This window comes from Stenella coeruleoalba (assembly GCF_951394435.1).
Source record: "Stenella coeruleoalba genome assembly, chromosome: 11".
Taxonomy (NCBI): Eukaryota; Metazoa; Chordata; class Mammalia; order Artiodactyla; family Delphinidae; genus Stenella; species Stenella coeruleoalba.
Genome location: NC_137157.1, coordinates 95,584,465 through 95,608,613, shown reverse-complemented (window position 1 = coordinate 95,608,613; position 24,149 = coordinate 95,584,465). Strand labels below are relative to the sequence as shown.

At 59.1% G+C, this 24,149-nt stretch overlaps 2 protein-coding genes across 3 annotated transcripts; both read left to right on the top strand.

Annotated features, from left to right (window-relative positions):
- Positions 1–18: 18 nt before the first annotated feature.
- ENO2 (enolase 2) lies at positions 19–8,649 on the top strand. Of its 2 annotated transcripts, none has more exons than XM_079936487.1 (12): positions 19–255; positions 1,509–1,605; positions 2,121–2,216; positions 2,367–2,425; positions 2,714–2,783; positions 3,368–3,501; positions 3,709–3,931; positions 5,158–5,355; positions 6,232–6,433; positions 6,638–6,746; positions 6,909–6,967; positions 7,272–8,649. In XM_079936487.1, exons 2-12 carry the CDS (start codon positions 1,521–1,523, stop codon positions 7,339–7,341), a joined length of 1,305 nt encoding a protein of 434 aa, XP_079792613.1. In that variant the 5' UTR covers positions 19–255; positions 1,509–1,520; the 3' UTR covers positions 7,342–8,649. The 2 variants fall into 2 exon arrangements, with proteins under 2 accessions (XP_079792613.1, XP_079792612.1); XM_079936486.1 differs by having other exon boundaries at positions 1,506–1,605; positions 7,272–8,648.
- A 3,724-nt stretch (positions 8,650–12,373) lies between these two features.
- ATN1 (atrophin 1) lies at positions 12,374–23,977 on the top strand. The gene is made up of 10 exons (XM_079936444.1): positions 12,374–12,513; positions 16,711–16,897; positions 17,167–17,304; positions 17,450–17,563; positions 18,263–20,250; positions 20,408–20,630; positions 21,025–21,721; positions 22,609–22,752; positions 23,081–23,261; positions 23,431–23,977. Exons 2-10 carry the CDS (start codon positions 16,871–16,873, stop codon positions 23,462–23,464), a joined length of 3,546 nt encoding a protein of 1,181 aa, XP_079792570.1. The 5' UTR covers positions 12,374–12,513; positions 16,711–16,870; the 3' UTR covers positions 23,465–23,977.
- Positions 23,978–24,149: the final 172 nt, after the last annotated feature.

The following is a 24,149-nucleotide window of genomic DNA, read 5'->3' as shown; positions in this document are numbered from 1 at the left end:
TCCTGCCCTCCCAGCCCCATCCCATCGGTACCCCCCCTCCTCCGCGCTCCTACGTGCGCCTCCGCTGGCGGCTCCTGAATCATCGGGGGCTCCGGGTCACATGCGCCCGCCCGGCCCTATCCGCGCCTCCCCCGCCCGCCGCCCGGGCGCCGCAGCCGCCGCCACCGCCACTCCCGCTCTCTCTGCGCCGCCACCACCACCACTGCCAGCGCCACCGACAGCGCCACCGCCACAGGCTGGGTCTGCAGCCCCGAGGTGAAGCCCCAGACGAGCCCCGCGCCCCTCCGGCCCCCTCCCCTCGCCGCCGCGCCCCCGCCCCTCTCCCCGGGCCTCGCGCATCCCTCGCCCCGCGGCGCTGCGCACCTGCTTCGCCACCAGCGCCCCGCAGGCACCTCCTTCCCCAGCCTTCCCGGACCGCTCGTCTCGGTTTCAGGCTGTCGCCCCCTCCTCATTCGTGCGCCAGGCCTCTGCGCACCTGTGTCTAACTGCGCCTTTCTCCACCCTTGTCTGCCCCCTCCCCATGCCCCTTTTCGCCTCCGGTTCTGTCGATGATAAGGTTTCGCGGTCTCCCCGGGCTGTGCATTTTTACCCTGGCACGTCCTTTGGCTCTGCATCGGGGAAATGTCTTTCTCACCCTTCCTCGGCGTCCGCAGACTTCCTCTAGACGCCCCTCTCCCACTCCTCTCCCGCATCGCCCACTCCGGTTACAGTGTTTCCACTGCACCGGGGAGGGATGGGAAGAAGGGACAATTTGTCTAGGGGCCGGGGGAGGACTGGCCCAGCCGTGCCTCTCCCCACGGGTCTCTCTTCGTCCTCCTCCCTCCCCACGGCAACCCTCAGAGACTGAGGACCCTCTCGCAGACTTCTCTACTGTACATCCCTCGGGAAGAGGAGGGACATACATTTGGAGGGAGATTGGGACCTTGGAGTGGGGGTTGGAGCATTAGATTGTGGGGGATGGGGGCTCAGGAGGAGAGGCCTCCCGCTGCCCATACGACCCATGCTCTTCTGGGCTCCAAGGAGAAATGCAAACCTAGCAGCCGGACCGCCCTGAGGAGATCTGGGGGAACCCCACCAGCCGGCTGCTGAGGGGGCGAGGGAACCACTGCCGTTCCCCTCCCCTCCTCACTGCGGAGTCCTCCCATCTCGTTTTTTTTTTTTTTTTAACATCTTTATTGGGGTATAATTGCTTTACAATGGTGTGTTAGTTTCTGCTTTATAACAAAGTGAATAAGTCTCATCTCGTTTTTGATCCTATCCCGCCCCCCACTGCAGTGACCTCCCCTTCCTCACTGCATTGACCTTCTCCTCTCCCCACGGGCGGGGGGATGCCTTCTACAGCCGACGACTGCAGCCAGCTCCTCGTCACCCCCCCCCACACCCCGCCCAGTGCAGTAACCTCTTTCCCATCCCTCCCAGCCTCCCAGCCTTTGGCCCCTCCCACTGGTCTCAGGCTCCACCCCTCTAAGCCTCTTACCTTTCTCCTTCCTTCCCTTCCACCCAAGGAGATCCCAGCCATCATGTCCATTGAGAAGATCTGGGCCCGGGAGATCCTGGACTCCCGTGGGAATCCCACGGTGGAGGTGGATCTCTACACTGCCAAAGGTAATGGGCAGGGCCTTCCCACAGCCGCCATGCTGGCTTTGCCCTCGCCTGGCATGGGAGGCTCCCCGGGGATTCCCAGTGGGGATGGGGCGCTGGGCCAGGCTCACGAGCCTGCAGCGGGGCGGGGTGGATCCTCCTTTTCCAGGGGAGCCAGGATAGGCCGGTCTCTGTGTGCTAGTTTAGTGTGTGATACTCAGCCTGCCTCTGCCCTCTGTGTTCACCGTGTGTGCGTGTGTGTACCGTGTGTGCGTGCACCGTGTGTACTGCCTGCGTAGCTTCATTTCTGTGGGTTCCCACTTGCGCACGTGGGACCTTAGTTGGGTGGATGAGGAGGCCAGTGCTTGTGCATCCGCCTCCGTGCGTGTGTCCGGGTGGGGCGGGGCGGGGGGGTCGTTAAGGAGCACTGGTGGAAGAAGGCTGGATGCGGCTGCGGGGGCGTAGAGCTGGAAGGCTGAAGAATCTCTGGTCCCTGTGGTGTCCTCTCCCTCCATCCTCATTCCACGTTCCCCTCCCAGGGCTTTTCCGGGCTGCCGTGCCCAGTGGAGCCTCCACTGGTATCTATGAGGCCCTGGAGCTAAGGGATGGGGACAAACAGCGTTACTTAGGCAAAGGTGAGGCCCTTTGTCTTTTCCCGGCTCTCCCGTCCCTCTACTGGGGACCTCACACCAGTCCCCAGCCCTCTTCCTGCATGCCTTCCCCCAACCTTTCCTCTTCGGGCCCCGCCTGGCCTGAGCCGGCCTGACCTCTCCACCTCTCCCTAGGTGTCTTGAAGGCAGTGGACCACATCAACACCGCCATCGCCCCGGCCCTCATCAGCTCAGTGAGGCCCGCTCTTTGCTGGGGGTGGGGACCAGGGTACTGGAAGGAACCCTGGATTAGGGGACGATGAAGGAGAGGGAGAAAGGCCCACCTCTTGGGAATCATGGTTACCGGGGAAGGATGCCCCCTGCTCCCATGGAGCTTCAGGTCCCCTAATCCAGACAAGCCGCTGTTGCAGGAAGCTGGTTGGACCCTGGCTAGATGTGAGCCTGTGTGTGGATGTAGGGGGCCCTCTGGCTTAGGGTCCAGCCTTCATCCTGGCTTTGGGTGATGGAGGTTCTGCTCACAGGGTCTCTCTGTGGTGGAACAAGAGAAGCTGGACAACCTCATGTTGGACTTGGATGGGACTGAGAACAAGTGTAAGCAGGGGCTGGGAGAGAGTCGGGGTGGGGAGGGAACTCACGGAGCAGATGGAGAACTGAGGGGCCAGTGCTGTGGGGGGCTTCTTAGGAAGGATGACCTGGGACTTCCCTGGAGGTCCAGTGGTTAGGACTCCACGCATGAGCTTCCGCTGCAGGGGGGCACGGGTACGATCCCTGGTCGGATCCTGCAGGCTGTGAGGTGTGGCCAAAAAAGAAAAAAAAAAGAGAGAAGGATGACCCGAGGAGGACTAGCCCTTCAAGAAAGCATGAGTTTAACGCCAGTGGGAGGGGAATGACATTAGACAGAAGGGAGGACTTTGCAGCATAAGGAGGGGGGAGTTGGTGGCAGATAGTCTGTGGTCTCAGGGGTGTTTAGCAATAGTGCCGCTCTCTGCCCTTTCCACTCACCTCCCCTCGCCGCCCCCCACTATTTTCAGGAGAGGATGGATGAGGTGTTGCAGGAGTGGAGAGGGAGGAGGGGGGTCTCCTTTACTGGCTCCTTTTGGGGAGTGTAGGTGGAGGCGAGGCCTGGAAGGGGAAGGGGACGTGTTTGCTCAGTGCCTTCCTCTGTAATCTCCCAGCCAAGTTTGGGGCCAATGCCATCCTGGGTGTGTCCCTGGCCGTGTGTAAGGCAGGGGCGGCCGAGCAGGAATTGCCCCTCTACCGCCACATTGCTCAGCTGGCCGGGAACTCAGACCTCATCCTGCCTGTGCCGGTGAGACTATGACCTGCCCCTCCCAGGGGTGGGTGGGGAGGGAGTATGAAGCCTTGTGAGGACTGATGGGGCGCAGCTAAAGAGAAAGGATGGGGACAGGGGACTCTGAGTCCAGGAAGCTGGAGGAAGTTTGGGATTTGGGGTTGACACTCCCAGGGGCGGAGAGGGAAGTGCTCTGTGACTTTTCTGTCCTCCTGTGGCTCCCAGGCCTTCAATGTGATCAATGGGGGCTCCCATGCTGGGAACAAGCTGGCCATGCAGGAGTTTATGATCCTCCCAGTGGGCGCTGAGAGCTTTCGGGATGCCATGCGACTCGGGGCGGAGGTCTATCACACACTCAAGGGCGTCATCAAGGACAAGTATGGCAAGGATGCCACCAACGTGGGAGATGAAGGTGGCTTTGCCCCCAATATCCTGGAGAACAGTGAAGGTGAGGCCAGGAACCCCACTCCTAGCTCTAAGTCTCACTCCATCCCGGGACATCAGGAAGGGCCACACATTTCACCAAGTCCCGAGGAGGCTGCGTGAGGGTCCCTGAGCTAATTCCAAGAGGTTCCATTCCTCGGAGTGGGTGCCAGAGGGCCTAACAAATTCACATGCAGGCCTGAGAGGACATTCTTTATCCACCCAACCAGATCTGTAAGCATCTGCAAGTTCCCACTGGAGCCCCTGGGGATGCTGGGAGATGGTCTAGGTGACCTGTGGGATCCGTCCCCACCTTTAACTCCGATGGATCCTCAGTTTGATGAGATACACCATACTGCAGGGAATCCACTCCAAATCTATCCCATTCCCACCCCAACCTCTTAGACTTCTAGGATTTCTAGCCTTTCTCTGCCCTGGGAGAAGCCTTATAGTGAAGAGAAACTATACAAGCAGGTAGTGGCTAAGAGTTAACTTTCTGGGGCCAAATTGCCTGGATTTGAACCTTGCCTTGAAGAGTTTCTGGCTGGGGATCTTGCTCACTTAACTTCTCTGTGCTTGTCTTTCTCATCTGTAAAGTGGGAACAACAGTCTCTACCTCTTAGCATATTGTGAGGATTAAATGAGATCGTATGTGTAAGTGCTTAGGTGACATAGTTAAGCCCTCAATAAATTATAGCTATTTAAAACAAAACAAACAAACAAACAAACAAAACTGGGCTTCCCTGATGGCGCCGTGGTTGAGAGTCGCCTGCCGATGCAGGGGACACGGGTTCGTGCCCCGGTCCGGGAAGATCCCACATGTCGCGGAGCGGCTGGGCCCGTGAGCCATGGCCGCTGGGCCTGCGCGTCCGGAGCCTGTGCTCCGCAACGGGAGAGGCCACAGCAGTGAGAGGCCCGCGTACCGCAACAAAACAAAACAAGACAAAACTATGGAACTTCCCTGGTGGTCCAGTGGTTAAGAGTCCATGCTTCCAATGCAGGGGCTGCGGTTCGATCCCTGGTCAGGGAACCAAGATCCCACACACCGCGTGGCAGGGCCAAAACAAAAACAAAAAGACTATTATTAACACAATTCCATTCCTCTGCCTTCCTAAAAGGTGGCCTGCTCGTCGCAGACCTGAGAATAACCCCAAAACAACCTTAACCAGACCTCTCCCTAGCAACAGCCCTCCACTTCTGTTCTGAATTTCTTTCCCTCATTCCTCCTCGCCCATCGTATTCCATCCCCAGCCTTGGAGCTGGTGAAGGAAGCCATTGACAAGGCTGGCTACACAGAAAAGATCGTCATTGGCATGGATGTCGCCGCCTCGGAGTTTCATCGTGATGGCAAATACGACTTGGACTTCAAGTCTCCCGCTAATCCTTCCCGATACATCACTGGGGACCAGCTGGGGGCCCTCTACCAGGACTTTGTCAGGAACTATCCTGGTGAGAGCAAGGGCTGTGGCAGGGGGAGGGCAGGGGGCAGGCAGGGATGTGCTGGGGACAACTCTGGACCTTACGGGGGTGCTGACCCGGGTGTCAGGGAGAGATGTCCTGAGAGGAACCTGAGAACCAGGGATGGGGTGAAGGAGCCTCCTGCAGAGGTTGGGCTTTGGATGTCGTGTAATTGTGCAGGTACCTGTGGTGAATCTGTTCCATCTGCTTTGGATCCTGATTAAAGTCATGATCTCTGAAGCTGCTGGGATCAGGGGGCGGGTTTGGGAGGAACCAGGCCTGGTGAGAGGGTGACTGGAACTAGCACAGTTCAGGATCTTTGGTTGAGAAAACTGGATGCTGGGGAATTCCTGGCGGTCCAGTGCTTAGGACTCTGCACTTTCACTGCCGAGGGCACGGGTTCAATCCCTGGTCAGGGAACTAAGATCCCATAAGCCAGCAGTGTGGTGGCTGGATGCTGGATACTGAGTGGAGCTGGACGTCATGTGGGTGCGGAGGTGCTGAATCGCCCTCTCTAGGTCCCCCAGTGGTTTTTACCCCGGGATGGAGGTACTTGGCTTCCAGTTCCTGAGACAGAGCGAGAGAAAATAGACTTAGATTTTGCAGAATGAAGTTTTTAGAATAGCAACGAGGAAGGGCTTCCTGGTAGAAGATGGGAAAATACCAAGATAGGTTGTGAGAAAGTTTCTAAACTCTTGTTTTTTGAAAGGTTTTATGGAAGAATCAAGAAGCAGTTAGGGCAGGCTTGTTTCGGGGGAAGCAGGGGTGAGGAAGCTGAATTGGCCAGGGGGTCTGACCCGTCCATTCAGGGAATCTCAGCGGGGTGTTCCTGCCTGACTCAGAGCCTCCGCATCGCTCTCCCATCAGTGGTCTCTATTGAGGACCCCTTTGACCAGGACGACTGGGCTGCCTGGTCCAAGTTCACAGCCAACGTGGGGATCCAGATTGTGGGTGACGACCTGACAGTGACCAACCCAAAGCGAATCGAGCGGGCCGTGGAGGAGAAGGCCTGCAACTGTCTGCTGCTGAAGGTCAACCAGATCGGTTCGGTCACCGAAGCCATCCAAGCGTGAGTGCCTGCCGTCCCTGACTCAGCCCGTTTCTCCCAGCCCAGTCTTGCCCACAAGTGCTGAAGGGGGCAGGGAACCTGGAGTCACTTTCACGGCTCTCCTGGTTCTGCTCCCTCTGCCCAGACGTTTCTTGACCAACATAGGGGATGAGAAGAGGGTGCGGGCGTGAGGCGTTGGGGCTCAGTGCTGCTGTACGGATGCAGGTGCAAGCTGGCCCAGGAGAATGGCTGGGGGGTCATGGTGAGTCACCGCTCGGGAGAGACTGAGGACACGTTCATTGCGGACCTGGTGGTAGGGCTGTGCACAGGCCAGGTGAGCGCCAGGGAGCCCTTTGTGCAATTGGTGGGTTCTAGGCTCGGGTGGCTCTCTCCTTCCAGGTGTTTGCAGGTGTTGGGGGAATTTCAAGGGAGTATAAGTTTTCTTTCACGGGGCAAAGGGCGGCCACGGAACTGCTTCTCTTTTGTGGTGTTTCAGATCAAGACTGGTGCCCCATGCCGTTCTGAGCGTCTGGCTAAGTACAACCAGCTCATGAGGTGAGGGGACCCGGGGAATGGAAGCCCAGGGCCCAGGGGGTTATAAGCTGTGTTTCTCCACCATTTCATCTCCAGTGCCCGGGGCCTGGAGAACAAACAGTAGGCATCCAGAGAATACTTGTTTTTGATGGATGGGTTTACAGATGGCCTGATTGACAGCCCACGGAAAGCCAGGGAATGACCTTGCTCAGGCCAGGACCCGGGAGCAGGTGGTGTGAGGGGCTTGGAGGATGGCGGCCCCATGGGAAGCGGGGGCGGTCCTCCTGCTTCCCTGACTCTTTCCTTTCTGACTCACCTCTCTCAGAATCGAAGAAGAGCTGGGGGACGAAGCTCGCTTCGCCGGACATAATTTCCGCAATCCCAGCGTGCTGTGATCCCTCTACCTGCCTGGAGACTTGGAACCCCTCGCCCGTCCTCCCGGAACCTCTTCTTTCCAGTCCTGCTCGAAATTTCACCCCAGACAACACCCCGGCTGACCTGCTGCGCTGCTCCTTGACTGGTCCAGCCCCTGCTGTCTCCGCTCTCGCCCACTCTGGGTTCCACACTCTCCACTCCTTCCTTTCTCTTCTCCCTCCTCAAAAACTGGCCATGGACTGAGGATGTAAGGGCATCCATGGAAGACCGATCAGGGTCCGTGCCGGAGCGTCAGGGCTGGTTGTTGCGGTGTGTAGAGGGGCCGTGTGTCATGTGTGCTTTGCGCTGGGTCTGTTCGTTTCCAGGTTGCATATGAGACAGGAACTGCACAGTGCTGAGTGGAGGGGAGTGCTGGCTGCGTGCTCAGGCCTGGCCTAAGGCACTGATGTATTATTTATTCATTTATTTATTTTTCATTCATCCTGTTAATGATTCACTTCCTCATAACTCCAGGGCCAGAAACTGGCCTGACTGGACGGGACCATGTGTCTGTATTTCATGTGACTGTAGATTCTGAGATGACCTGGGGTGGGGGTCTTGCTGGAACGGGAAGGGTCACAGAAAGGGGCCTCGATGAGGGTTCCTGTGTGCGTGCCAAGCCTTAACCTCAGCCTGGCTCGGTCCAGAGGTGGGGCTGTGTGCCCGGGGCTCCTCCCCTGTCCCTCTCTCCCCAGCCCGTCTCCCCCTCGTTCGTTCTTCCTGCAGCTGCACCTGAGCACCGTCTCACTCCCCCGTGCCGTGTTCCACAGCTGCCAGCACCTCTGTGGCGTTGAAATGAGCACCACCATTAAAGTGTGAGTCACCGTGCATTACTGTGTCTGAGGAGTCTTACTCTCGTGCACACGAGGGGAGAGAAGATGGAGCTCCTGCAAGTCGGTGAAACTGGATAGCAGAGCTGGGGAGGGCACAGAAAGAGGAAGAAGCCCAACAAATAGGCCAGGAGGATGGCATTGCCCACCTCACCCTGGCCAGGCAGGGAGCACATTGCCGTGCCGTGTCAGCAGCAAGCCTGGCCCCAGGACCCAGGGGAATTGGGGGTCCTTAACCTGGGGCCCCAGAATTCCTAAAAGTATCAAAAATTGTGTGTGTGTATGCATTTTTGGAGAAAGGGATCCAAAGGGTTTGCAGATTCACCAAGGGCCTTGACCAGAGGAGGGATAAAGCTGTGGACTGGAGCAGCTCCGGTACTGGGCCTCTCCCAGACCAAGTCCTGGCTGCTTCTGGGATCGACCAGCACTGCCTGGGCAGCACCCCCTGCAAGGTGGGGACCCGGGGAGGAAAGGATGGTGCTTGGGAAGAATGGTACTGGGGGTACAGAAGCCGGAGGAAACAGCCTTCCAGTAAACTGGGGATTCAGGACCTGGGGTGCTCAACGGGCCCCTCCCTGGGTCAGCCTGCGAGAAGGGCGCCAGTGTGTGGCTGGGGAGACGCACTATCACCCTTCAGCTCCAGCGGAGCCCCAGCATTGAGATGGGAACCCAGGAACCACCGGGGAGGAGGGGGGAGGAGGGGGGCGGGGGGGAGGGGCCGGAGGAGGGGGGCGGGGGAGCCCCCTCCAGGGCTCGGATACCCGGGTGGAGCTGTGGCCACTGGAGCGTATCAAGCTTCTGTAGGCTGTTGACTGCACTGGCTACGGGGCGAGGGTGGGGGGAATTGCAAGGCTGCTCCCTCTGTGGGCCTCCCACTCTGTTTCTTCTCTGAGTTCTGGTCCTGGACCCCCTCTGCCATCCTGCCCAGCTCCAGGACTGGAAGAGGATTCCCGTTCTGTATGGGCAGGACCCGCTTCTCTGCTTTTCTCCTCCTGTGTGGCTGACAACTCAGCCCTTTTCAGTCGAAGAGTTTCTCGCCCCATCCTCTGTGCTCTTCATTACAGCGCGGGCATCTCAGCTTTCCCTTCTCTGCTGTCTCCTGGTGTCCTTTTCTGTTTCCCTTGGGGGCACACCGTACTTTTCTCTAGGGTCCATTATATCCATCTTTCTTCAGTAACTCCTGGTCGGAGCCACATTTCCTAACCTCTGCCCTTTCCTCCTTGCTAGGTCGCCTTCTCATGCCCCCCCCACCCCAACCCCTCAGGTACTGGCTTGGATTGGGTTACAGCTAGCTCTGCCTGGGCCTCCCAGGCCCCTCTCTCCACTTTCCTTTTGTGCCGTTGCCTGGAGACGGGTGGGTCGTGGGGGACTGGGGCCAGAGAGGGAGCTGGGGTGAGGGATGGTGGTGGGGTGTGTGTGATGCTCCCTGAAGCTGAGTTGTGAGCCCGGCCCTCAGGTAGGGGAGGAATTGGAGGGGGTAGGCCCTGGCTTCTCTTCTCACTCTCCTTATCCCGTTTCCACCACTGCCTACGTTTTTCTTTTAGGCTCCGCTATGTCACCATCCTAGCCCATCCCTTAGTGGTTAAAAAAGGAGGGAGAAGAGCTCGGCCTGGAAAGGAGCTGGGAAGAGCCTGGGCCAGGGCCCAGTGGGGGACTGAACTGAACAGTGCAGACAGGGAGGAAATGCAATGGAGGGGGAACCATGGGGAGAGGAGGAGCCTTGGAACAAAGTTGGGGGGTGGGGAGAAGGAGCTGGGGTTCTCCTAGGACACAGATGAAGGGAGTGGGCAGCGGGGGTGGGTGGGTGGGGTGGAGCTGTCTGGAAAGCCCTGAGGGATAAGGAAGGTGGGACTGGGGTAATAAAGTGAGTGCCAACCAGTTCAAGAGTCTGAAGAGTGGTGATTCATTCCTAGGCCAGGGAAGCCTTCCTGCTCGGGTTCCCCAGTGCCACAGGATCCATTCAGAGCTTCTGGTACTCCTAGAACTAGGCTGAGCCCGGCCCAGGGAAATAGGAGGCAAAATCTACCAGTTGCTGCAGAGCCAAGCTCCTTCCCTCTCAGAAGGCTGGTGGGATCCTACCCTCAGGGCCCACCCTGGGCCTCTAGCTGGCGGGCTCACACACAAACACCACCCCCAGCCCCGACCTGGAGCGCTACTGAGGGCTCCCAGTCCAGACTCCGGCTCCAGCTCTTCCCGTTTCCCAGCCTGCCTCCCTCCCATTCTCTGGCCTTCCCGATCTCAGCTGCCAAAAATCACCCAGCGTCTTGGTGTCCTTTGTCCTGAGAGATGTTGCTGCTCGGTGTGGGGCAGGGAGAGAGCCCAGGAGACTCTGGGGGGTGGGGACTGGGGGTGCTGGCCTCCTGGCTGAAGACTGGGAGTGGCTGGGGACTGTCAGGGGCAGAGGCTGCCTGGAGAGGGGTCTGCGGTGGAGCTGTCTCCACATTAGAATGATCTCGATGGGGGAACCTGGGCACCAGGGGTTGTCTCCACGTGGAGCCTAATCCCCACCCGACCCCTTCCCTGTAGCTCAAAGTACTGTGAGTGATGACTCTGTACAGATTTGAGAAGGAAAATGGAGCTGCTACCAGCCAGAGGGCCTGAGGATGGTGTCCCACTCCCATAAATGAACGCTCATGCGCCCCCTTTCCTACCATTTCCTTCTACTGCTTTCCCTTTCCATCTCCCCTGGCTTGTCCTCCCTATCACTGAATTTCCCTCCTCCTCCGCATGGCCACCAAAGGCCTTGTCTATCTTACATTTCTTTCTCATCTTCATTACCACTCCCTTCCACCCGCACCCCATTCTATCTACCTTGTCTTGCCAAACGAAACCCTCCTCAGCTCTTTTGGAAACCACTCCCCCGCTCCCCCTGAAATCCAGCCATCCCCCCCACCCCCGCCCCATCTCCCACTTTCCTCTCCCACCCAGAACCCAGTCCCCTAGAATCTGCATCTGGTCCTACCGTCTCCATCCTTTCTTAAGGTTCCTCTTGCTTTCCCTTCTCTCTCCACATGACATCTCTAGACTTGTCATTACTCCCAATTCTTATATTTGCAGTTCTTTTCCCAACACCAATCACCCCCAAACTCTTCACTCTCGTCCAGAAACCCCATCCTCCTGTGTATGTCTCCATCTTTTCAATTTCTTCCCCTCCTTATGACCCCAAACTTCCATCCCATTCTCTCTCACAAATGCCCTCCCAAAGCTCTTCTGCTACACGTTTGCCAAAGACGCTGTCACCCCAAGCTTCTTTCCCCTCCCCTTGTCACACACCTCACTGCCCCCGTGGCCCCCAAGAAACTCCATCTCTCCAACCTAACTCCATTACCCCATCTCTGCCACAAACCCACAGGCCTCCCCCTCACCTCTACCGCACACCCCTTGGCCCCCAAACTTCTCCAGCCCCCCTCATAACTGCCCACACAACCCACGGCCCCTCCTACCTAGCCCTCTCCCGCGCCAGGCCCGCGGGCTCCCCGCATTCCGCCTGAGCGAACCCCTCCCCGCGCCCAGGCCCCCTCGGCCTCTGTCTCTGACAACTCGCCCGGCGCCTCCCCTTCTCCGGATCCCCCTCCCCCCCTCGCCTCGCCGCTCGCCTCGCGCTCCCTCCCTCCCTAGCGGCTCCCTCCCGGCCCCTCTCTCCTCCGTTCCTCCGCGCTCCCTCCTTCTCCCTCTTCCTCCCTTCTCCCATCCCCCTCTCCCAAGCGCCCTCCCTTCGCCGTCCGCTTTCCTGTGCGAGTCGCCGGACGCGCAGCCCAGCCCGCCCGCCCGCAGCCCCGCGTCGGGCCGGGGTCTGGGGCCGGGACCCGTTTCGGGGGGACCGCCGGCCTCTGGGAGGGGCCAGGAGGGGGCGAGGGAGACGACCGCCCGGGAAGGGGCGGGGGCCGCGGGCGGAGGCCGCCTAGGGGGCCGGGGATCGCGCGACTGCAGGCTGCGCGGGGCGGGCGCGGGCGGCGGGCGGCGGGTCGGAGCCGAGCGGAGCGCCAGCCGGGCCGCGGGGGCGGGCGGCGGCGCGGCGGGGGCGGGCTGCGCGGCCCGGGCGTTCCGGGTGGCCTGGGGAGGCGGCAGGCCTGGGGAGGGGCCGAGCGAGAGCGGGGATCGGGATTTGCTCCGGAGGCGGGCGGGCGATCGGGGCCAGGTGGGGTAGAAGGGGGGATGGGGGCCGCCCTCCGGGGGGGTCGGGGCCGCCGCCGCCGCCGTCGCGGCGGCGACTGAAGCCGGGAAGAGGAGAGGGGGGCGGGGGAGCGGCCGCCGCCGCCCCCCGGAGGCGCCGGAGCCCCGAATCCCGCTCGGAGCCAGCCAGCCGTCCCGAGCTACAACCAGGTAAGATCTGCCGCGGCCCGGGCCTCGGGCCCGCCCGGGTTCTGGCCCGCGGCTCCCCACCCCCACCCCTCGTAGTTCCCCCTCCCGCCGCCGCCGCCTCCATTTGTTATTTTCCCGATCCGGTCCCCCACTGCGGGCACTGCCTGGCCTGAGGTTGGGGGCTCAGGGGGTGGGGCCAGCCCCCGAGGAGGGATGGGGGCCGGGGCACCCGGAGGATCGGGAAGGTGGGGGGAGGTGGGAGGATCTCAGGAGGAGGGCTGATGGGGCAGGAGGGTAGCCAGGACCCTGGGACCCAAAGAGGAACCCCGAGGTGGAGGGTCGGCGGAGGAAAAATGGGATGCCCGTGAGGGGGCTTCGGGGCGAAGGCAAAAAGGAATGGAGAGATGGCAGCGAGGTGGGGCATGAGGACTCCAGGAAAAGCCCCAAAGGCCCAGAACCCGGGTTTCAGAGCCCGGGGTTCGGGGTGCTAGGTGTAGAAGGGAGTTGGGAAATGGGGAAGGGGTGTGGTAGGTGGGAAGAGAGGGATTGTAGCTGATGAGGGAGGAGAATGGAACCTGGGGAAACGGGGGCTCTGAGAGGGCCACCTTTGAGAAGAAGAACCCGGCGTGTTCCCGGGTGGAAGTGGGAAAGTGATGCCTTTGTGACTCAGTTTTCTTTCCCCTACCCCGGGTCACCTCTGACCTTGTTTTTCCAATCTCAGACACAGGTACTTCTTGGAGAGGGGCACACTGGGGCCCAGTAGTGTGGGTCCTCCTGCAACTGATGAGGAAGACTGGAACCCTGAAGGGAGAGTTAGGGAGCAAGGGTTTCTGGGAGGGTGGAAACACAAGAGAGAATTGGGCAGTCTTATAGGCACTCCAGACAAGTTGTGACCCCCATCCTCAAATCCGCAGAGACCCACTGCCCCTCTAGCTGCGGTTTCCTTAAGAGGGGGTGGACCTTCATTACTGTTTTGTGCTCAGAGATTTCCCTTTGTGCGTGGACTTATTTCTACTGGGGTAGGTACTCTTAAGCTCCCTTCCCTGAGGGTGCTATAGGAGGACAGGAGCTGCTTTGGCAACTGCAGGGGGAGTTGCTGGCAGCTGGACCCCCGGGATGGACTGTAGAGGGGCAGGTTCTGCCATTTTGTTGCCATGGCAATGATCCAGCGGGATGTCTAATAGACGGGGGTTCAGAATCTTGATGGGGCCTTTGGCTATGCCCTTGGAACTCTTGGCTGGGTTCTGGAGGATGTTTCTGGAGCTGCTCATGGAGAGGAGGTTCCCCAAGGGGTCCACCCCCTTCCATCCAGCTGTCTTTGGGAAAAAGGTAGACATATTACTTGCAGGTCATAGTTGTTTCTCTAAGACCCTCCCTTTAGGCATGGTGGGGGGATAGAAGTGCTCCTGTTCCAAGTTATACCATCCTTTGGCAGTTCATTATTAGGGACTTTTTGTATAGTCTTTTTGCTTCTTTGCACAGGTATTCTTCCATTTTCTTAAACTTGAGTCTTCCTTCCCAAGTATCCCTTTTCGTCTTTCCCAGACTATCCCCCACAGCGACCCCTTCCCTCAGCTAACCTTGGACCTTCTGTTTCTCTGACCTTGTAGGAATGGCTGGGCTCTCCATGCCCATCCCAGGTGAGGGTGGCCCGGGGGAGAGGGCCGTGGAACAGCCTGGTGTAGTGGAAATACTCCAGAACAGGAGTCGGGAGACCTGGGTCTAGTCCTGGCTGTACCTCTAACTAACTGTGACCTTGGTCAAGTCACTTCTTATTTCTTTGAGCCTCAGCTTCATTATCAGATGAAGGGATTATAGATAAGATGATATCTGAGGCCCCTCTGACAACTGTAGATTCTCAGGCTTAGGCCAGTGCCTTGTTATCTGCTGGTCTGGGCTGCACTGTTATCTAGGACTGGTTTGTGAGTCTGGCAGGTCTGGAATGATGGTGGAGGCTGGGCCAAAGATCCTGGAATTCACCCTGCAAGCCCATCCTAGAAAGCCTTGTGCCTCGAGTGTATTCCTTCAGACAGCCTCCTCAGATTTCTCCCTTAATTTCTTTTCTTGTTCTTACTTAGAGACTCTTTCCCTATTTTTCACGTTTTCACCTCCGCAATCCGGCCTTTATCCTTTTGCTTTTGCGGTAAGGTGCCGAAGTTGAATGTGCTTAGTGTCTTGCAGACACATAGTAGGTGCTTGTAGATGGATCGGAGTTACAGTGACCGGCTACTAGGACAGGAAGGAGGGTAGCTCAGCTTGTTGGTGCTAAAACGGGCCCCAGGTTCAGGAATGTATATATAACCCAGCCCTACCTCCTTCTCTCTCCTGCCACTCCTTCTCCCCAGGGTCACCTACCCTTTTATGACTGCTTTTCTCCTTCAGAGCTACTCATTGCTAATTTTATCAGATTTTAACTGATTAAAGAAGTTGAGGTTGGGGAGGGCCACGCGAGGCTTGCTCGGTTCTTCAGGTACATCCCTGCCTTTCTCTGACCTATTGGATCCCCTGACTCTCACCAACCATGAACAGGTTCTGTGATAGGAAGGAGAGATGAGCGCCCTCCTTTAAGGGGCTGGCAAAGACACCCCAGTCACAGTCATCTCTCGTGCTTTTGTTAGGATTGTTTTCCCCTTTTGTTATGTTGGGTTTTGTTCTTTGTGGGTGGGGGGGGGGGGCGTTGACAGTATTTGAAAACCAATTCACACAACAACTCCAAAGTGTAGTAATAGTTGTAATGGAAGAGAAATGGCTGGTGTACTGGGCAGAGCACCAGCTGTAAGTTCAGAAGACAGGGGGCTCCGTCCCAGCTATTTCGGAACTCTAAGTAAGTAAATTGTTATTAAGTTTCCTGGAAAGGTTAGGCTCACCCCTCACTGCATGCCTCAGTAGGGTTCAGTGGAGGTGAGTGAGAGGTATTTACTCTGTATTCCTTGGGAAAAATAGTGCTACAGAATGTAGAAAGGCTATTTCCCTAGCCAGGCCTCCTAACTAACTCAGAATAGGTGGCTAAGCCTACTCCATTTGCACTGAGGCCAGCAGCACTTCATTCGAGAAGACCTACTGAAGTTAGTGGGTTTACAGGTCAGTAGCAAGAACAGACCAGAACATCCATATATACATGACATCTGTGGGGAATAGAGAAAGGAAGAAAACTGTAAGAAGATATCATTTTTGTTCTCAAAAGATCTTACGGTTAGTAATATGGAGAGATGTGACACTTCGCAAGAAGTACAAACACGTGCAAATGAAAATTACTGGCTATGTAGCTAGGCCGTGAGGAGGGATGAGTCCCTGTCTAAGCCAGGTGGGAAGACAGGCTTACAAATGTGTACATTTGTCTCGTTTACCCACTGTTATTCACTGATTTGGTTGGTAGAGTGAGAGCCTGGACTTTTCCTCTAGCTGTAGGGAACGCAAGCACTAGAGCAGGGGTCTTACGAGACTCTCAGAATTGAAGTTCTGCACTTTGGGGATACCTAGGTTTGGTCTTGGCCTTGGTCGGGCTGTGTGCCTTTGCACTGTAGAATGGGACATTGTTCTCCCACCTACTCTGATGTGAAAAAAAGATTCTTTTCATATCTCTGGGACTGATCTAGGCCTTCTGAGAATTCTCCCACCAACTTCTGATGAGAGTACAGCTAAGTACTGAAGAGCGAGCATGGGCTTTGAAGTCAGGGAGATGGGGCTTGGTTCTGGTGCTGTCACTGGTTCCTCACTGTGTATTTATCACACGAAGTTGGGCAAGTCACAGTCACAATCTTTGAGCCTCGGTTTCTTCACCTGTATAATGGGGATAATAAGAACACCTCCTTTTCAGGGTTGGTTGTAAATATTAGATGAAATTGTACACGTAAGGGCTTGACGGAAAGACGCTACTCCGTAAATCAGCTAATACTTCAGCTACGTTTCCTTATGCTCCTTTTAAAGGCTCTGTGGAATTCGTGTGTGTGCATCTATTTCCTAGGGATCATGAAGGGTGACACGGTGTGATCTCCTGAACTGGGGTGCACAGGCACCTCGGCGTTTTCTGCCTTCCCACGAGATGAAAGGGATGCTGTTGCCGGCAGAGTTGCCCTCACAGGCGGCTGGGACGACCCATGGGCACGCCAGCAGTGTCTCATGGCTGGGCTGCTTACTCAGCCCCTTGACAGGCACGGTAGTGTCCCCTTCAGACTAGTGTTCCCCAGTTTGGAGACTCTGATGGTCTTTTTCCAACAGGCTTCACTGAAAACAGACCGTGTGAGTTCCAGGTGCCTGTACTGGAAACTTGGAGATCCTGCTTCCCAGGCCACAGCTGTGGGGAGCTTAGGGTGAAGCAGATAAGTTTCTATATTCAGCTGCCCAGGCGGAGGAGAATGGGGTCTCCACAGCCTGAAGAATGAAGACACGACAGAATAAAGACTCAGTGAGTAGGAGCTAAAATGAGAAACACGAAAGATCAAGGGCAGGGAAGCTTCCGGCCTGTCCCAGGGCCCAGCCCGCCCCTGCCACCCAGCTCCACTCTTTCCTCTCTTCCACCGCCAGGCAGCACCTCCACCCCCCAGCAGATGAGCCTGGCTTTGAACCCCATCCTTCTGGGACACCCGCTGGCGGGGGAGAGTAGAAATAAGGCACATGATGAAGTGAGGCACAAGGTAGAAAACGACATGACCTGCTTGCCTCCTTCTCCCTCAGATGTCAATGAGGAGTGGACGGAAGAAAGAGGCCCCTGGGCCCCGGGAAGAACTGAGATCGAGGGGCCGGGCCTCCCCTGGAGGGGTCAGCACATCCAGCAGCGATGGCAAAGCCGAGAAGTCTAGGCAGACGGCCAAGGTATTCTGTCCCCATGTCCTGCAACAGGCTGCCCAGGCACCAGGGCTGATGGTGTGTATGTGTGTTGGGGGGAACTTCCTGTCTGGCTGAGGGTCCTGGTGGAGCTCGCGAGGTATAGGACAGGCATTTTCTTTCTCTCTAACAGAAGGCCCGAGTAGAGGAAGCCTCCACCCCAAAGGTGAGCAAGCAGGGCCGGAGTGAGGAGATCTCGGAGAGTGAAAGTGAGGAGACCAACGCGCCAAAAAAGACCAAAACTGAGGTGGGAGACCCTTGCAGCCATCCTGACCCATGTTCTGACCATTCTTTCACCCAAACTTCCTTTTGCTCACAGTTCTTATTTTAGTTTTGCCTGGAACGTGCGAGAAGAGTCTTATCCTAGCGCTTATTAAAGTAGCCTGTCTGTGTGTCAGTCAGATCTTCAGAGCCTTGGCCAGACTGTCAGATGATCAGGCAGGGCCGGAAGGGGACGGGAAGAGTGTGGGGATTCTAGCCTCTCCTTTTCTAGGTGCTGGCTTTCATGCAGGGGCTGGGGAGGAGATCCAGGCTGAGGAGTCTCAGTGGAAGGAACAAATAAATCATAAGGAGCATGCAGAAGTGGTCTTTTTAAGAACCAGTGGTTTCTGGGATGTGTAGTTAAAGGGGTGGATGAGACGAGAGGATGGCAGATGGGCTGGTGGGTGGAAGACAGGGATTTGGGTTCAGCTGTGGACTGGGAGAAGGTGCTAGAGATGGACACTCGAGGAGGGAACTCAGGCGGCTGCTGGGGAGCAGCAGAGACCGCGGGGAGAGTGGGGGAACCCCCGGATGGCAGGGAGGTGGGCTCCAGCAGGAGTACTCAGTGCATCGTGGCACAGTGGTGTGCTGTGAGCGGGAGGTTATTTTGTGCGAGGGAGGCCCCCAGTCCAGAAGCAAGGAAGGAAAAGGCAAGGGAGAAATGGCTGTCCCTCTTCTACCGCAGGAGCTCCCTCGGCCACAGTCTCCCTCGGATCTGGATAGCTTGGATGGGCGGAGCCTCAATGATGATGGCAGCAGCGACCCTAGGGATATCGACCAGGATAACCGAAGCACGTCCCCCAGCATCTACAGCCCTGGAAGCGTGGAGAATGACTCCGACTCGTCTTCTGGCCTGTCCCAGGGCCCAGCCCGCCCCTACCATCCACCTCCACTCTTTCCTCCCTCCCCTCCCCCTCCAGAGAGCACCCCCCGACAGCCAGAGCCTGGCTTTGAATCCCATCCTTCTGGGACACCCACTGGCTATCATGCTCCCATGGAGCCTCCCACATCTCGAATGTTCCAGGCTCCTCCAGGGGCCCCTCCCCCTCATCCACAGCTCTATCCTGGGGGCGCTGGTGGAGGAGTTCTGTCTGGACCCCCAGTGGGCCCCAAGGGAGGAGGGGCTGCCGCTTCAGTGGGGGCCCCTAGTGGGGGTAAGCAGCACCCCCAGCCCCCCACCCCCATTTCAATATCAGGCTCTGGGGCTGGTGGTGCTCCCCCAACAAAGCCACCCAACACTCCAGCTGGTGGTGGAAACCTACCGTCTGCTCCACCGCCAGCCACCTTCCCCCATGTGACACCAAACCTGCCTCCCCCGCCTGCCCTGAGACCCCTTAACAATGCCTCCGCCTCTCCTCCTGGCCTGGGGGCCCAGCCGCTAGCTGGGCATCTGCCCTCCCCCCATGCCATGGGGCAGGGTATGGGTGGACTTCCTCCCGGCCCAGAGAAGGGCCCCACTCTTGCTCCGTCACCCCACCCTTTGCCCGCTGCGTCCACCTCTTCTGCTCCCGCCCCGCCAATGAGGTATCCTTATTCGTCCTCTAGCAGCAGCTCTGCAGCAGCCTCCTCTTCCAGTTCTTCTGCCTCGGCCTCGGCCTCCCAGTACCCAGCTTCCCAGGCACTGCCCAGTTATCCCCACTCCTTCCCTCCCCCCACCAGCCTCTCTGTCTCCAATCAGCCACCCAAGTATACTCAGCCTTCTCTCCCATCCCAAGCTGTGTGGAGCCAGGGTCCCCCCCCCCCTCCTCCCTATGGCCGCCTCTTGGCCAACAGCAATGCCCACCCAGGCCCCCTCCCTCCTTCGGCTGGAGGCCAATCCGCTGCCCACCCGCCAGTCCCGACACATCACCACCACCACCAGCAACAGCAGCAGCAGCAGCAGCAGCAGCACCATGGGGGCTCTGGGCCCCCTCCACCCGGGGCATATCCTCACTCCCTGGAGAGCGGTAGCTCCCACCACGCACACCCCTATGCCATGTCTCCCTCACTGGGGTCTCTGAGGCCCTACCCACCAGGGCCCGCACACCTGCCTCCACCTCACAGCCAGGTGGCCTACAGCCAAGCAGGTCCCAGCGGCCCCCCAGCCTCTTCCTCTTCCAATGCCTCTTCCTCCTCTCAAGGGTCCTACCCGTGTTCACACCCCTCTCCTTCCCAGGGCCCCCAAGGGGCGCCCTACCCCTTCCCACCGGTGCCTCCGGTCACCACCTCCTCGTCTACGCTTTCCACGGTCATTGCCACGGTGGCTTCCTCGCCAGCAGGCTACAAGACAGCCTCCCCACCTGGGCCCCCACCGTATGGCAAGCGAGCCCCGTCCCCAGGGGCCTACAAGACAGCCACCCCGCCCGGATACAAGCCGGGGTCCCCGCCCTCCTTCCGAACGGGGACCCCACCGGGCTACCGAGGCGCCTCGCCACCCGCAGGCCCAGGGACCTTCAAGCCGGGCTCGCCCACGGTGGGGACCGGGCCGCTGCCGCCTGCAGGGCCCTCGGGCCTGTCATCCCTGCCACCACCGCCTGCGGCCCCCGCCTCAGGGCCGCCCCTGAGCGCCACGCAGATCAAACAGGAGCCGGCTGAGGAATATGAGACCCCCGAGAGCCCGGCGCCCCCGGCCCGCAGCCCCTCGCCCCCTCCCAAGGTGGTAGACGTGCCCAGCCACGCCAGCCAGTCGGCCAGGTGAGAGGCGGGGTGGGGGTGGGGGTGGGGTGGCGGGCGCGGGACGGGCCTTGCATTCGTTCGTGTGGTGCTTTTCAAAGTACTCCAGGCCCTGGTCTCGGCCGCTGGTGCGGGGCCGCTCGCAGAGGCTGAGCGCGCGCTGCCTCCCGCCCGGCAGGTTCAACAAACACCTGGACCGCGGCTTTAACTCGTGCGCGCGCAGCGATCTGTACTTCGTGCCGCTGGAGGGCTCCAAGCTGGCCAAGAAGCGAGCCGACCTGGTGGAGAAGGTGCGGCGCGAGGCCGAGCAGCGCGCGCGCGAAGAAAAGGAGCGCGAACGCGAGCGGGAACGCGAGAAGGAGCGCGAGCGCGAAAAGGAGCGCGAGCTGGAACGCAGCGTGGTGAGTTCACCGCGCGCCGCCTCCCGCCTCTGGCCCGCCCTCTACGCGACTCGGGGAGGCTCGAGGGGTGGGGATGGTGGGGGGGGGGGTCATGCGCCACCTGTCGGAGGGGAGGAGCCACTGCAGCCCAGGAAATGGAGACCAAAGGATTCCAGCGGGAGGAATTGCATCTCTGGGCTGGAGGGAGGCAAGCTCAGGTCAGAGTACCTGTGGATCCCAGGAAGAGCCACTAACCTACATAGGAAGAGAAGGGGCAGGGAAGTCCCTGGCGGGCTGAGTTCCAATGAGTTGAGGCTTTAGGTGTTCAATGCTGAGACATGAGCAGCTGAGGACCAGGGCCAGCCACCTCTTTCCAACCTGCCTTTTTGACCCCGCTTCTCCGTGTATCCCACAGAAGTTGGCTCAGGAGGGCCGTGCTCCAGTGGAGTGCCCACCGCTCGGCCCAGTGCCTCATCGCCCTCCATTTGAGCCGGGCAGTGCTGTGGCTACAGTGCCCCCCTACCTGGGTCCCGACACTCCAGCCCTGCGCACCCTCAGTGAATACGCCCGGCCCCACGTCATGTCTCCTGGAAATCGCAACCATCCATTCTACGTGCCCCTGGGGGCAGTGGACCCGGGGCTCCTGGGTTACAATGTCCCGGCCCTGTACAGCAGTGACCCAGCAGCCCGGGAGAGGGAGCGGGAAGCCCGTGAACGAGACCTGCGTGACCGCCTCAAGCCTGGCTTCGAGGTGAAGCCTAGTGAGCTGGAACCCCTGCACGGGGTCCCTGGGCCAGGCCTGGATCCCTTCCCCCGACACGGGGGCCTGGCTCTGCAGCCTGGCCCGCCTGGCTTGCACCCTTTCCCCTTTCATCCGAGCCTGGGGCCCCTGGAGAGAGAACGTCTAGCGCTGGCAGCTGGGCCAGCCCTGCGGCCTGACATGTCCTACGCGGAGCGTCTGGCAGCTGAGAGGCAGCATGCAGAAAGGGTGGCTGCCCTGGGCAACGACCCGCTGGCCCGGCTGCAGATGCTCAACGTGACCCCCCATCACCACCAGCACTCCCACATCCACTCTCACCTGCACCTCCACCAGCAGGATGCCATCCATGCAGGTGAGACTCCTGCTTCCTTGCCCAGGCCCTTTGAGGCCACCTTGCCGCCCTGGCAAGTGATCGGTGCTTCTGTCCCTCGGGCCAGGACTTCCCTCCCCACGTCTGGCCTGAGCCTCTCTCCTGAGATTGCTGCCCTGGCCTTTGCCTTCGCAGCCCGTCTCCTCCTGCCCCAGCCTTGCCACGGAGACCCTTCCCCACACCCCAGCCCTCTTCAGGTCTGGTGCCCACCCACGACAGAGGCCCAAGGTGGGAACCTTTGAAGGAGCACGGTCTTCCTCCCCTCACAGCCCCTGCCTCTGAGCCTTCACGTAACTATTTTCTTCTTCCTCTGGATTCAACTCTTGTTTCTTGCCATCTTCTCCCCTCCCTGGCGGAGGTGTTTCATGTTCCTCTCTGCCTCTGGATCTGTGACCTTCTGGAAAGAGAGCCTTGTGGCTCTGGTTGTGGGATCACAATTGACAACGAGCTTTACTCACTGTCTTTTCACCGCATTTCTTACTGTCAGAACACTGCCCCGTGTAGCCTCGCAGTCACGTTCATTGCAGGCTCCTTGTGCTTTCTCTCTTTGAAGCTCCTCCCCGTCTCATTTCCTAAACTTCCAATCCTCTTCCGTCTCCTCTCAACAGTCCACTCCTCCCTCCCTATTCCTCAGGTCCCTCTGCCAACTGTAATCTCCTGTCCTCTGCCATCTGTACATCCCTACTGCAGTAGGGTCTTGCCCTGTCCATCTCCCAGGCCCCTAGTTCCTCCACTGTGCCTCCTTGATCCACTGGATCTCCCAGTGTGTGATTGCCCACCTCTCGTCCCAGGCATGGATGCCTTCACCCAAATGCATGGCTTTCCCCAAACCTCCCTCTGGTGACACCTTCCTCTTCTCTACCCTCCAGCCTCTGCCTCGGTGCACCCTCTCATTGACCCCCTGGCCTCAGGGTCTCACCTTACCCGGATCCCCTACCCAGCTGGGACCCTCCCCAACCCCCTTCTTCCTCACCCTCTGCACGAGAACGAAGTTCTTCGTCACCAGCTCTTTGGTAAGGATGGAGGTCTCGGGGTTGGGGAAGGTCTCACGAGGGAAGGGCAGAAAGGAGGAAGTTAGGTGGTGGGATTGGCCTGGTTGGGCTTGGGGAGAGATGAGGAGGTGCCCAGAGGAGCTGGGAACGGGAGTAGGAGGGCTGAGGCCCTGCCCAAGAGAGGCACAGGGTTTAGGGCCAGGCTAAGAGGCCTGAATCCTAACCACCCCTGGCAACTTGCTGGGCTGGCTGTCACCTAAGTTGATTAGTGGCAGCTCCTCTGTATGTAAAGCGGCTGGCTACCTCAGTACGCCATCAGTCACGTGGCCCCTGCCCTTCCTGCCCACAGCTGCTCCTTACCGGGACCTGCCAGCCTCCCTCTCTGCCCCGATGTCAGCAGCTCACCAGCTGCAGGCCATGCACGCGCAGTCCGCGGAGCTGCAGCGCTTGGCGCTGGAGCAGCAGCAGTGGCTGCACGCCCATCACCCGCTGCACAGTGTGCCGCTCCCTGCCCAGGAGGACTACTACAGGTACCGCAGGGCGCCCTAGGCCAGCCCGAGGGGACGCAGCTCAGCCCGCCTGGGATGGGCTGTGGCTCCCGTGGGAGGGGAACCCCTTCCCCACCATCCTCTGTGAGAGAGGCCAGGTCAGGATGGACCTCAGTCTCTCAGTCCCTGCTCTGCCCCCCTCTTCCCCCAGTCACCTGAAGAAGGAAAGCGACAAGCCGCTGTAGAACCTGCGATCAAGAGAGCACCCGTGGCCCCTGCATCTGGACCCAGGAGGCCTCCCTCCCCGCCTGCCACTCAGAGCGGAGGGGGGTGCCGCTCAGTCCCAGGGCCTGGGCCTCTGGGCAGAAGGAAGGAGGAAGGGACAGATGGAAGGCCAAGGCTCCTGTGGTGTGCGGAGGTGGGGAGGGGGCGGGGGTGAGGGCGGAAAGCGCACAGCATCTTGGACCAGGTCCCTCTCCCTTGGCCCCCGCCTTTCTCCCTCCCCCACGCCCCACCCCCGTGGCCACCGCCTCTCCCCCACCCCTTGGTGTGATTATTTCATCTGTTAGATGTGGCTGTTTTGCGTAGCATCGTGTGCTGCCCCTGCCCCTCCCCAGCCCCCGTGTGCGCGCCCCCCACTGCGATGTATGCCCCTTGCCCTTCCCCCACATTAATAATTTATATATATAAATATCTATATGACGCTCTTTAAAAAACATCCCAAACAAAACCAACCAAACAAAAACACCCTCACGACTCCCCAGGAAGATGTCTGTGGCTGTTTCTTTGTGGGCTACTGGGCGTGGGTTGGGGGCGTGGGTCTCTGCGCAGCGACGCCTCGAGAGAAAGCTGTGGGATCACCGGAGACTAGCCCGGAGGTGGGTGGGGCCCCTGGAGAGTTGGAGAGGGGACCTTGAAGAGCCCGGGGTC